Source organism: Micromys minutus (assembly GCF_963924665.1).
Source record: "Micromys minutus genome assembly, chromosome: 28".
Taxonomy (NCBI): Eukaryota; Metazoa; Chordata; class Mammalia; order Rodentia; family Muridae; genus Micromys; species Micromys minutus.
This window is the reverse complement of record NC_137963.1, coordinates 13,224,390-13,237,832: the sequence shown is the minus strand read 5'-3', so window position 1 is coordinate 13,237,832 and position 13,443 is coordinate 13,224,390. Positions and strand designations below refer to the sequence as shown.

Sequence of the window (13,443 nt, the reverse complement as noted above, 5' to 3'; positions counted from 1 at the left end):
CCAAGCTATTTCTTGGAGAAGGAGGAACAAATTCAATTTCTTTATGGACAAGAAGGGAAAAGGCATAGTTTTCAAGTTGTGTGGGAGGAGAAAAACAACCTTCTAATAAGAATGTTCAGAAATAGGCCAAATTTTTGATAGTGAAAAGCCTGGCAAGGAAGGTAGTTAAGAAACATTCAGATGCATTAGACTATGGATTCTCTGGTGCCCTTAAAACTCCAGGTATTGTTTCAATATTCCTGTTATTAGCGAAGAACTAAAAGACATGGAGTTATAACTCATCAGAGTGATGGGTCTAATATCTATAATAACTCATCTCAAAAGACCCTGTGTATGTCCCCAACCCCCGCACCTCTCTCTGCTCCCAGATTTCCCCAGGAAAGACAGAATGTTAGAAGGGTTCACCTTTCTTCTCAAATTCCACTTTGTCTTCTCCTGGTCTTCCCAAGCTGTCCAGGGCATGCGTCATCTGGCTTCCAAACTCATCCTCACGGGAGACGTGGTTGGCCCTCCTGGGCGGGTCCTCCTCCTCTTCATAGTCATAATCATCCAGGATGGGGGTTTCCCGAATAGGCACACCGATGACTGAGTTGTGTGCCTGGAGTCTGGAGGAGCGGAAGCTCTCCCTGGCCTGAGGACCCAGCAGCACAGATGGGATGTAATGAATCTCATGAGTGGCTTCTGTGCTTGCGCTCTTCTGTGGGATGCGCCGCCGCTTCTGCCAGCGCCGTTGAGCATACAGTGCTACTGTGAACACTAGCAGCAAGAGGAGCAATGCAATGAGTCCACCCTGGAGGAGAAATAAAGAAGGACAAAGAAATGGGCTACTGGTTTGTTGATAGTAGGCTTAGATTGCTTTACCATCTTCCTTGAATAGCCTTCGTCCATGGGTTCTACCCGCGATAGATTTATACTTAAAGACTACTCAGCCAAGATTCTTTTCATTAACAACCTGTGAGACTCGGAGGAAGCTTTCATTTTCTAAGCTTTAATTTCATAGTCATTAAGGACTAATACGAGTCTCAGTCTCCCTTCTTTGCATGTTAGATATAAAGAGGAAAAGCTATCAGTAACAGCCATGTTAGGACAATCTATCTTGCTTTCTTGGTTCTCCTACCTGCTGAGCAACCCGAGGATAATTCATGGTAATCGCTCAGCCTTATTTTATTATCTACAAAATGAGTATCCCAAAAGCTCAAGGGATAGCCACATTCCCTACACTCAATCACAACTCTCAGATAGTATTAAATTGCATTATCAAAATATCTCTACAGCCTGTTTTTTTTTTTTTTTTTTTTTTTTTTTTTTTTTTTTTTTTTTTTTTTTCAGTCCTTTAATCTTTGACTTTTCATGAAGTGGTCTGGGAAACAAAATAAGTACTTAAAAAATCTTTGGAAAATGAGTAAGTGAAAAATGAATGACAGCAAAAGTTTGTAAGGATCCTTTAATCAGAAACTTACGGTAAACTGAAATTTATTTATCCTTAGCCCATATCATCTCTGTGAATCAGCAATATGATGACACATGTCTGTAATTTAACTGACTTGAAAAATTCATGAAATGATCTTGCCTATAATTTTTCTGAGGGTAGGATATTCCTTAAATATGCATTTATCTTCCGAGTCCCTGCCAAAGGTGGGTAGCAGGAGTTTTACACTCTCTTGACCTCTTTTAATCTCCATGATGTCAGAAAAAGTCACTCTTTTATTCATTTGGCATTATGTTTCCCTTCTTTGAGATTTGGTGCCTCTCAGTTCAATTCTCCTGGTGTGTCTCTAGAGAAGGTGAATCCAGTGAATACTATTTAAAAGTCTTATTGTCTCTTCACTAACCTGGTCCATACATCCTGCTGACCACATACACATCAAACTCTATAGTGATATTTTATTTAAGACTTCTAATTCACTACAGTAAATATATATGCATCAAAATGCATGGGGATGGGCTGTAGCTGGGTATAAAGTTGAGGTTATATCAGGAATGAAACACTCTGCCTTGAGCATAGGAGTGATCTACAGTAAGGTCCCAATAAATGTTTCCTAGATGTCACAACTTAGAAATCAGGAACATAAACTGAACAGACCCTCCCCCTATTACATAATCTTATTTATATATGTGTGTGTATAAATTTTCAAGTACATGTAGCATATGTGAATCAAATGTTTCTTTGTAGAGGAAAATAAGATGAAAGGAAAGGGATGTAGAGAACTTATCAGAAGTTGGCCACAGGTAAGCATGAGCTACACATGTTCTCTGTCAGGGTCTCTGCAGGGTCTCTGCATCAAAACAAATAGAAAGTAAGAAAATCAACTGCAAAGAGAAGAATTCATGCAGAAGCATGAGGCCTTTGTGGGAACCACTGGACTACCTCTGTCTCATCTGGGCATTCTACTCAGGAAAGAAAAACAAGTGACTCAGGAGGGACAAATAGCACTTTGAGTCATCATCTGGCTAAGGTTGTTAAAAGTGACCCATGCTAATGGCATCACATCCCAACTCTAGCTTCTTTCACCAGGGACAAGTGAAGAAAAAGAAAGAACAATGGATGCATCATCAAGGGATAGGGCATCCAGCCTCTGAGCACACAGCATGAACAAATCCAGACCCTCATGGCTAAAAAATGTCCTGCAGGGCAAAACAAGCATCGTAGAAAGATGTAGGAGTGTTGGGTGGACAACTGTGACTTTTCCTAAAGCAAGGTAAGAAGAAGCTGAAGTTCAATGGCTGGTTCACTGAGGAACTTTGGTTTTAGAGTCATCCTGATGCCAAATCCAATGTGAGGGGGAACAGCTTTGGTTTGTTTGCTTGTTTTTTAAGATTAAAACAAAATGGTGAAGGAATGAAAATCTACCCCTTCACCCAAATAGCAGTCTATTGGATAGCGGTTGCTTTACATGAGCATGTAAGTGCATAAATGTGTCTGGAGGAGTGTGATTTACATCCCCTTTATGAGCCTGCAATTTTCTATATTCTGTGGTTAAGAGGAGGGAAGACGTGAATCACCCTCCTCTTTTCCATTCTTCCTTCCTTACTTGTCCCTCTAAGATTTTTCTATTTTCCCAAATCTATTACTGAGAATGCCCATAGATTCCTCAGTAGAGCAAGGACAGGAAATGTCAAGGACAAAGCCTGTGTCTAGAATATATGCCACTCTGGCTCACTGCATGCTACTGGCTGTGATAAGTGTACTGCAATGGTTTACCTCTTTGGGCTCCAGTAAGCTCTTTTGGAAATGATTATTATCACTGTGAGGAATTCTGCCAAGAGATCTCTACCACGGAAATTCCACAAGTAGCAGCCTCTTTCTTTTAGTTTCTTTATTTCTCTACTCTAGAACAAATCTTTTCTTTCTGCCCCCTTGGGACAAACCTATCTTCCAGCTCCCCTGGACTCACAGAATAGCATCTAGACTTCCTAACCTGGTACTCCATCATCTCTTTCATGGCTGCATCCTTGCTTTGTTTATTTGCTTCTATTCCCTGCAAGACTCATCTATCCTGCCTAGAACATCTCATCTGAGAGCCAACCAAACTAGTTAGCCAGTCCCCAAAGTATGATGGTCCCTTACATCAATTCATTGCCACCTCCACCTAAAGTGATCTTCTCAAAAGTACATTGAATAAAGTAACCCAAGAATTACATCCTTACAGGACTCCAAGGGAGGGGACCTCATTTGGATATTGGAACTTTGGAGATATAATTAGTGAAGGTGAGAACATATGAGACTAGAAAAGATGCTAGACAAATTGGCTGGTGTCCCATTAAGAGGAGAAAACACAGGCATGGGCGCATAGAAGGAAGGTAAGGTGAAGACAAAGACATAAATTAGGGTGACCCAGCTGAAGGCCAAGGAATACCACTGGTTCATGGGCTTTGCTTTACAAGCTGGGGTAGATTCTTCTAATAGAGCTTCCAGAATTAGTGACCCTTGGTGGCATTTTACCGGGAATCTGATCATCTCATTACAACTCACCCCTTCCATATTCTTCATTTTAGATAATATGTCTTCTGAGGATATCTTCAATGCCACTGCAGCACCATGAACAAATACTTGAGAAAGCAAGGAAAGGGAAAAACATTTATTGTGCTTATGGTTTTAGTCCATCATAGCAAAAGCAGAGCGTCTCACACTGTGGCATCCAGGGACCAAAGAAAATGCCCAATCTTTTGTTTTTCCCTTCCGTTCCAGCTGAATTATGACCTCTTAGGATCACCTTTGAAGGTACAAAAAGTGGTGTGCTTTACACATCGTCAGTCCAATCAAGTCTGTGATTGACATTACCCATCACAGGACCTTTGCTTCCTTGTCACCCAGTGTTGCAGGGCTCCCAGTGATCTGACTGTACTGTACCCAATGGACCATTTCTGGCCATCTTTTCAGGCGAGGTTGTGAACTGTTTTTATCCTAGACTATGGTGTAATGTAGAAGATGCTCTGAAAAATGTCCTGGTGCCTAAAACTGTCCCAAAACACACTAGGGACATGCAAGTATAAGGCCTTGTCATTAGCTCTAACTGTCACCCGTGGAGCCCCTGATCATACATTATATCTCACTGTAGCTTCTCTCCTTTCTCCCTGAGCACTTCTACCTAGTGAGCTTACACAAGCAATATTAAAACTAATAAATTACAGAGTCTAGGGACTTAAAAAAGAAACCACCAAGACACCCTCCCAAGCGAGAGCCTTCAGAGAAGTCAGAGTAGGGATGTCATTCTACCTGGCCTCATTTTCATCTGTTTCTCATGTTAAAATATCCAGGCACAGGAGAAGAAGCAAGAGAATGGAAAGGGGATAATATGGGGAATGCTTTATTTGACAATGTGTCATTCGGAAACTGATTATTTCTGTCTCTGGCCTTTTTAATATTCCCTCACAATGGCCAAGCCGCAAGGGGATTTGGTATTCTAAGTCTGGATTTATAATACTCTGTTCAGCAGTGATAAGAACACGGGCCTTTAATCCTCAGAACTGTGAACATGCATATTCTCCCAAGTAATGTCCTTCCCTTCTTGCCACTCGTTTCTGGTCCCTGGCAGGCAGACACACGATAGCTTTGAGCAGGTGACCCATTGGATTTTTTATTTGGGCAAATGCCTAGTGACAGAGGTAGTATGGAAGGGTGAGACCAGCCTCCATATTTTCTGAGAGGCTTCTCTGGGGCTTCAGTTTATGCATAAGCTGTAATGATTATAAGAATATAGTTCCATCCCATTGAAATACAAATAAGAAAACTGTTTCTGTCACGGAGAGAAGAAGAGTGTTTTGGCCGAGATCACAGAATGTCCTACAAAGGTTTTAGAGAAAGAGTTTGTAGGAGTACCTAGCACAGCTGCTAATAAACTTGTCAATCAAGAAAATGTGCTCCATGAAAGTTCTGCAAGATTCCATGTTTCTCCTGTTCCAGGTCAAGAGAGCTTACACTTGAATAATTTAAATGAGTGCTACATGAACTTCTTGCCTTTATCTCCCCTCTTCCTTAATTCCAAATCCATTCTCCCTCCATAATAAAAGCTGGTAGAAGTACATCTACTTCATGTCCCACTGACAAAGCTGGGAGTCTCTGATATAAAGCTCATTTCCTTGTCATGTAGGCAGGACTCCATCTTTATGAGTAAGCTAGTGTCAAATGTACCCTTTTGAAATATTCATGAGGACTCCGCAAGCTTTATTTTTGACATAGGTTGCTAAAAACCTACTGTGACTATAGGAAGATCATGTCGTATGTACTAGGGAGACAGAAATCAGGACACTGAAGTTTATCATGACAAGGTAAAATTGCGTTTCCTATATGAGGTGAATTGATGCCCTGGAGCCATTTGTAATGAGGGGCAGTTGTCGTTGTCACAGCTAAGGGTGGTATAGGATCTGTATTAGCATCTGTTGAGTAGTGAGTAGAGGCCATAACAAGTTAGGGAAACATCCTAAATGCACAGGAAAGTCATAAAAAAAACCAAAGCAAAACAACAACAACACACAAAACAAGCGCATGAGGCATGAATACCAACAAGTGAGAGTCCTTGGTTTAAGAGAGATGATGGAAACTAATCTAAACTAAGCCTGCAGCTGTATACTCGGGTTTCCTTAACAGGTGGAAAACAGAATAGGGAGATTAACTGGCAGTAAAACTGGAGGAGGATAGAGGTACCAATGATGACAGTGAGGTCTGGATTCTATCAGTGGGCCAGAGAGGGACCTATCTAATTAATGATTTCCTGAATAATACCTTAGGTTACACAAGATCCCAGCCCATCATCGAATGAAAGATGTTTGCATGCCTAAATAATCTATTAGCTAAAGGAAGATAAATACACAGAAAAGATAAATTGTTGTATATAAATATGCATCCATATTCACATCTGTAACTATATACCCACTCTCCGCTGTGTGTTTATAATTAGTTATATTTACCTACATTTATTTTTTTTGCCTCTAGGGAGTATTGGCTGATCTGTTTAAGAAGGCCCTATTAAAGAAAATAAAAGGTGTTTTTCTTTAAAGAAGTCACCTATTTATCACATTTGTCTTAGATGCATATTATATTTCCCAAGACAATTCTGAGGAGGAGGAAAATGCAGAAACCAATTGAGATTCTTTGGAAAATATTCATCTTCCACCTATTTCTTTAAAGAATATATATTCTTAATAAACTTTAAGCTATATCAGAAAAGGAGTTAAACATTCACATAATCTGACTTCTATGGACAATAATTTATCCACTGGACTGGAGCTAATAAACACTCAGGCATGAAGTCCTGACAATGACTCCAACAGACATGGGTAGAATCTTGACTTTACTACATTTTTGTCATTGGCTGTGGTTAAGCCACATAACTTTCCTCCTTTCTCATTTACAAATAGGGTTTCTAACATATAACTGAAAATGAATAGAGGGAATTCAATGAGATCATGTTATTAAGCAACATGTCTGACATTATGAGTTGTATTTAGCAGATCTCAGGAGATGTAATCTCCTTATTGTTGACTTGAGACTCTTTTTCCCTTAAAAAATTAAATGAGATATTGATGCCATCAGTTTTTTCCAGTCAAAGTAGTGTAAGATATTCTCTCAATACTGTAACTATATCTCACACTATTTCCAGGCTGTAAGGCACAACTGTGTTCTTTCCTAGGAGTATACAGGTAAAACTGTGTGCCTTTACAAAATCTTTCTTCTCCCTACCTCTTTACAGGCAATATATTTTCAGATAGATTCTCACAGGTAGATCTGCAGCTTGCTTCTTAGGCAAAGTAATCTTTGATCCTGACTGTCCAATGTTAAGGTCATAGGTATATGTCCCCCACACCAGCTCAAAAGGCTAGCAGCAGTCATCATTGTGTATTGGAATTTCCCCCTAACTAATTGGATAATAGAGATAACTAGAAGCCAATCACTGGACAAGGAGGAGGTGGGCCTTCCGGGTCTGAGAGAGGAAGGGGGAAGGCAGGAAGAGGGCACTTCCTTTTGGACAGAAAGAAGACCTAAGCAGACAAAATGTAGGCTGGGGACTGTTAAATCTGGTGGCAGAATAAACCAGGATCGGCCACTGGAGGATTTCTAACATAGAATAGTTGATAAATTTAGGATGATATAATCTGTGCCCAGAGGGCAATTTTGGAACTTTGGCGAATCAGAATCAGCAATGGTGGGAGAGGTGCTGACAAGTGGAAACATGAAGTTTTGGTACCAGACTTGAAACAGACGGAGACCATGATCCAGTGCCTAGCCAGTGATAGGTAGGTAGTATGGATTGTTTTTGTTTGTTTGTTTGTTTGTTTTGTGTTTCGTGTTTTTGTTTTTTATTGTTACATACAACATCCTTGCTCTAATATTTTAGAAGATGAGAAAGTCAAAGCTGGCCTTGAAAATTTGTAGAACAGACTCAATACCAGGCTGTTGTTACTTTGCCTAAGACTGCAAGTGTGACTGAAGGTGCTGCACCAGCTAAAAAAGCACGGCAATCTGCTTTGTCTTTTACCACAGTGCTCCTCTGACTGAAATGCACCAGCTCACCTCTTTATTTAGTTTTTGAAGTCATAACTCCAGGGTCATGAGTTTCCTAAAATAGCTAGTCAAATGATCACTGGTTAGTAACACTGGGTCATCCACGCTTATTTCTCAGAGAACACAGGACTTGGTAGGGTAACTTGAATAATAATCATTCACTTGGACCGGTCTTAGCTGAGAGAGGGGTTGTGAGGAAAGAGTGTCTGGGAGTGGCAAAACATAATGTGAACTCAAACTGTAAGTCCTAGCTGATGTCCTCAGTTATGGTTGAGACAGCTGGTCAGATTGTAATCCTCCCCCAGGTGTGTGTGTGTGTGTGTGTGTGTGTGTGTGTGTGTGTGTGTGTGTGTGTTTTCTGCTCTAGACAGTGTTTCCTTGTTCTAAAATCTCTCTGGATAGCTAATCTCTTGCATATCAAAACCCCAGTTTTATATTTACATATCATTTCAGTCATTACCCCAGAGTGTCTTTTGATTTTTGATTATCCCATTAACCAATATTCCATGACCCCAGCTCCTTGAGTTTTAGAGAAAGCAAACATAAGCACATGGCTGGCCCTGGCCCTAAACTCTGTCTGACCCAACATGACCTTGAACTCAAGAATCTGCCTGTCTTTGTTAAGTATAAACCAAAAAAGCATAGCTGGGTGCGATCTTGTTCTTTAATCTCTACTCCCTAAATTTATTTTTCTCTTTCCTTCATATCTTTCTGATAAGCTAGCTTGAAGTGCACCTGCCTTTTTTTCCCTTTAGATCTTTGAAGCTCCTTATACAATTCCTATTGTATCATTATATCTTGCATAGTTGAGTAATTATATATTCTTAACTCGTGTTTTCAACATTCCTTTGCACAGCCTTGAAAGCTGTCCTGAAGGTCACAGTTTTCTAAAATTGTACTGAGACATTAGAGACACCCTTGCCTCCTACACTCCTGTTACCTCTGATTATCTGGCAATCATTAACCTTGACAGAGAGGGCATTCCTCGAAGGAGAAATATGAAATATATACTATATACAACAAACCTTATGTTTACAGGAACCAACAACACTGCTGGCTTTAATCTAGGGACAAAAGCCATGTCATTCTGTCCTGTACATGTCCAAGTAGATATAATATTCATTAACTGTGCATTTCTCAAAGATCTGTTCCACAATTTGACACTCAGTACATGTCATTATGTATCTACTCTACTTCTATGTTGAGCATCGGTGAATGAAAAGACCAGGTTTGATTTCTTTGAGAATGTTTGTGAATCATACATGAATCTACATTCTAGTAGATCTTCAGTTAATTAAGGAATTAATGAATTATTCCATTAAGTATACCTCCGTAAGGATAGGTGGTTGAAATATACCTACAGCTGTCTGGAAGTCCTCCATCTGTATGTAACAGGAAACTTCACATAAGCCAGTTAGCACAAATCAGTACTCCTCTTCATATTATTAGGTGGCCTCTCAAGCTTTCTCAGATTCCATTCTGAAGAATGGATAATGGGAGCAGAAAAAGATTGATTTTCTTTCCATAATTTTAAGTCACTGAGATAAACAAATAAACCCTTTGTGGTCAGGGAGAGCTTCTGCCTGGATTACTTGGTCTATTCATTCTCTGCACTGCTTAAAGAAGACACCTGGAAACAGACGGTCAACTTCATAACTTCACACTCTCTCATCAACCAGTATTGTGGCCATAATAAAGCCTCTTTGTTTCTCCCAGATCTCACATGACAGAACCAACACTCACACAAATAGTTTGTGGTAGAGATTCGATAAAATTGTACAGTATATTCTTTTTTCAAACAAGATCTTAAAATGTTCTCCAATTCTAGTTTGGAACTCACTGTGTTATCATCCATGCTGGCTCCAACGTCACTATCTTCCTGTTCAAGTTCTGAACTGTCACACCTTGTGGTTTTATAGTGACCCTGTGCTAAACTGTCCTTCTGGATTTAGAAATATACAGACATGCCCTTGAAAATCTTGTAGTTGTTTGGGAGAATAGATATGCAAGCAGATAATTAACTACCATGAACAGTTTGATAAAATTTTATGTCGGGGAAAACCATCAGGAGCAAAGGGTTTCTCACAGCATCTCGTTCAAATCATAGAGGAAGTAGGATTAAAACAGACTTCTCTGTAAGTCCAATTACAGACAAATTAAGAGGGAAAGGACCGCCCATGCAATCAAGTATATTCACACCCAAAATAGGACTTAACTGCTAGGGAGCCCACTGAGCAGTACAGTGGGGTAAGAGTTGGCATGTTTACACTGTCATTTACCAGCTGGAAAGCCTGAGATGGGTCAAGGCATTTCTTTTGGATCCTCTCCTCTTTTATTTGAACGTGAGAAACAATAATCTTAATGGAATAACAGAATTGGGAAGATTAAATGAACAACTGCACAAAAGGGACCTAACACATCAGTGCTCTGAGAATGATGGTGTCATGAGTTTTGGCTTAGGAAAAATACACCGAGGAAGAAATCAGAGACCCTAGTCTGTCCCTTTTCCCTTTTATACTATGGAAGCCAACAAAAAAAAAAAAATCCATGCCTCACATTCCTGATTGTTCAAAAAACAAAAACAAGATGGCTTCAGTGGCCAAATATGCTAGGCATCTTAACTTCATTTAGCAATGGAGTAAAATAAGCAGCCAACAGGGCACTCTGCCCAAGTCTGCTACATTGTGTAGTGGCAGAGCACAGATTTGATTTTAGAGTCTGAATCCATCTGCTGTTAAGATGCTGTGATCATCCTAAAACTTTCACTGTCATAGAAAGTATGGTTGGAAGGAGGTGATAAGAAGAAAGTGCACCCATTACTCTATCTCAGCCCAGACTCCCAAAGGAACAAAAAAATTCCTACGCTTATGCCAACCGTCAGCATTATACCAACTATGGGGATTTCTAAAGTGGGAAGGCTATCCCTGAAATGCAAGGCATGTAAAGTGAGTTTTCTCTGGGAAGTGGCTTGTCTGATGCTGGTCTCTTTAAAAATCATAGTCACTCAGAATAAAAGAAGTTTGGTATGGCAGCAGGGCAGAGGGGACTTGTGGATGAGCCTATTCTTCTTATTCTCATCCTTTTTAGTGGGGATCATTTAATTCCTGGGCTTATCTCCCTTTATCTTTATGTAACACCCCTTACAGCACTTAATTTCCCTGTGCTTGATTACATTACATGCTAATGTGTTTAACATTTTGTACCCAAATAAAAATAGAATTTGATTATTAACAAACAGCAATGATTTATTTTTTCTTCTAAAGATCAAAAGTATCACTTAGTACACTGTTGGCTTTTTAACAAATATTTTTATTTTTTAGTAGGAAGGACAGCCTAGTGAATAGGCAGAAGGTTTTCCAAGTGTTTATTAGTCTCTGGAGCCCAGAGCTGTGCTTGAGATTTTCCAAAATCTTGTCCTCAGTGAGAGACCAGAACATACTTAAAGAATGAGGAAAATAATGCTACTAATGGTCTATTAATTTCTGGGGAAGGCATTCAGGCTATAAGAATTCTTAGATAGCAAAAATGTGTACGTGACCAACTTGTATCTAATGTTGGAGGAAAAGAAAGAAAGAAAGAAAATAGTGCAAATTTATAAAATTCCTAACATTATAAACTGCTGCAATTCCCATGTGTGCATCAGCATGGAAATGTGGAAATAAAAGAGCTTTCTGTGAAATGGGGCAGCCAGGAAGTAGCTGTGAATTTGGGTTAGAATCTGGACCTAAATATAAGCAGATCAGCTACAAGCCTTGTTATCTATTGTCCCCTTATTTTCCCCTTTTAATTTCTCTTCGTCTCTCTGTCTCTCTCTGTCTCTGTCTCTCTCTGTCTCTCTGTCTCTCTCTGTGTCTCTGTCTCTCTCTGTGTCTCTGTCTCTGTGTGTGTGTGTGTGTGTGTGAGTGTGTGTGTGTGTCTGTTAAAGAGGAGCATGTGTGTATGCATGCATATTCACATGATTCTTATATTCATATGAGGTTACAGTATGACCCTCACTCAGGAACATTTTATGGATTGAGGTCTGGCAAGGTTAACAGAGAGCTCACCAACTATGCAAATTGAGATTGCTCACTTGCTCTGGGAATGCTCCATGTCTGACTTCTGGATGTTAGGATTAGTTATGGGCTTCTATGCCCACCTGACCTGTAGGTGAATAACAGGAAACTAAATTCTGGCCTTCAAGGGGTATGCTGATTGAACCACCCTCCAGCTCTGCCATCTGGGTTCCCTAGTTTTCAAAAATGTTCATGTTGACAAGCCTCTTCATTCAAAGAATCCCCAGCCTCTGATTCTGTTTATATAATAAGTGTATGTTGAAGAGTGGTTTGTATACAACGTTTAGTACAGAAAGTGTAGTGAAAGATCAAGGAATCTAAACTCTACCAGTAACAGGCAGAGATAATAGCAACTGCCAAAACTTATGCCACATAACTTGCGGACTTCCACTGCATCTGATGCTTCTATCATCTGCCCATCGAGCCTCTTCAAAACCCATTACCAGACACACAAGAGGAGTCATGCTAGAGGCACTTCTTGGATGCCATTTTTGGTCATTGGTGATGGAACTGTCGATTGTCTTTATGGCCTCGGGATCTCCCCCACTGAGACTGATCAGGAAATCCCCAGGATGGTTAGTTATCAGGGCAGAGAGTCAAGCATGGTGTGTCCAGAAATAATAAAGAACAAGACAACAGCCTCAAGAGGAGGCTAGTGCTTCCAATGACAGGGGAAGGGAGCTAAAGCTAAAGTTACTCTCTCCCCTGTCCCTGATGGGAGGGTGGGAGTGCGTCACAGTTTTTTTCCCCATTTTCCTGTGGTTGTGTCATCTTACTTATATATATATATATATATTTTTTTTTTTCGAGTATCTGAAGTTAGCAAAGAGAATTATCTGTCCACTGGTTTTCTGTGGGTGGTCTATGTGTATACACAAGGGGCACACATGCCTGCATTCATAGAGGTCAGAGGTCAAAACCTGTATCAATATCAAATGCAGTATCTTTATCAATCTGTAGCTCATCGCTTTCAGACGGGTTCTGAAGGTGAATGTACATTTCAGTGATTTGGTTAGAGTGGATGGCTTCTCTTTATAAAATAATAGTATTAATTGATTCAAGTCTGACCTGGAGTCCATGATAACCTAGAGTTGACATCTTTAACCACAGACATCTACAAATGTCTATTTCCAATCCAGATGACCGAAGGGATATGAAATATGGGCAGCATGTGATTCAATTTGTGATGCAGAGAAAGGACTATTGGGTCTGTTATTCAAATCTAGCAGTCTTGGAAGAAATCATAATATAAAAACACAACAAAAAATCCAAGCAAGAAAGAAAATGGCCAAGAAGAGACAGTAATGATTTTCCTGCTCCACTCTCTCTCCCTTTCCCCCTTCCCCTCTCCATCTTCCCTCCCCTTTTCCCATGCCCTCCCCTTCT

At 40.1% G+C, this 13,443-nt stretch overlaps 1 protein-coding gene across 4 annotated transcripts in view; it reads right to left on the bottom strand.

Moving 5' to 3' along the window:
* Positions 1 to 13,443, bottom strand: part of ASTN2 (astrotactin 2) — a gene marked incomplete at both ends in the record, with an annotated part of 945,572 nt that overhangs the window by 744,102 nt on the left and 188,027 nt on the right. For all 4 annotated transcript variants that reach the window (XM_080940102.1, XM_080940100.1, XM_080940099.1 and 1 more), the window contains one exon: positions 406 to 790. In XM_080940102.1, the coding sequence (XP_080796228.1) occupies positions 406 to 790 (385 nt within the window). The remainder of the gene's footprint in view (positions 1 to 405; positions 791 to 13,443) is intronic.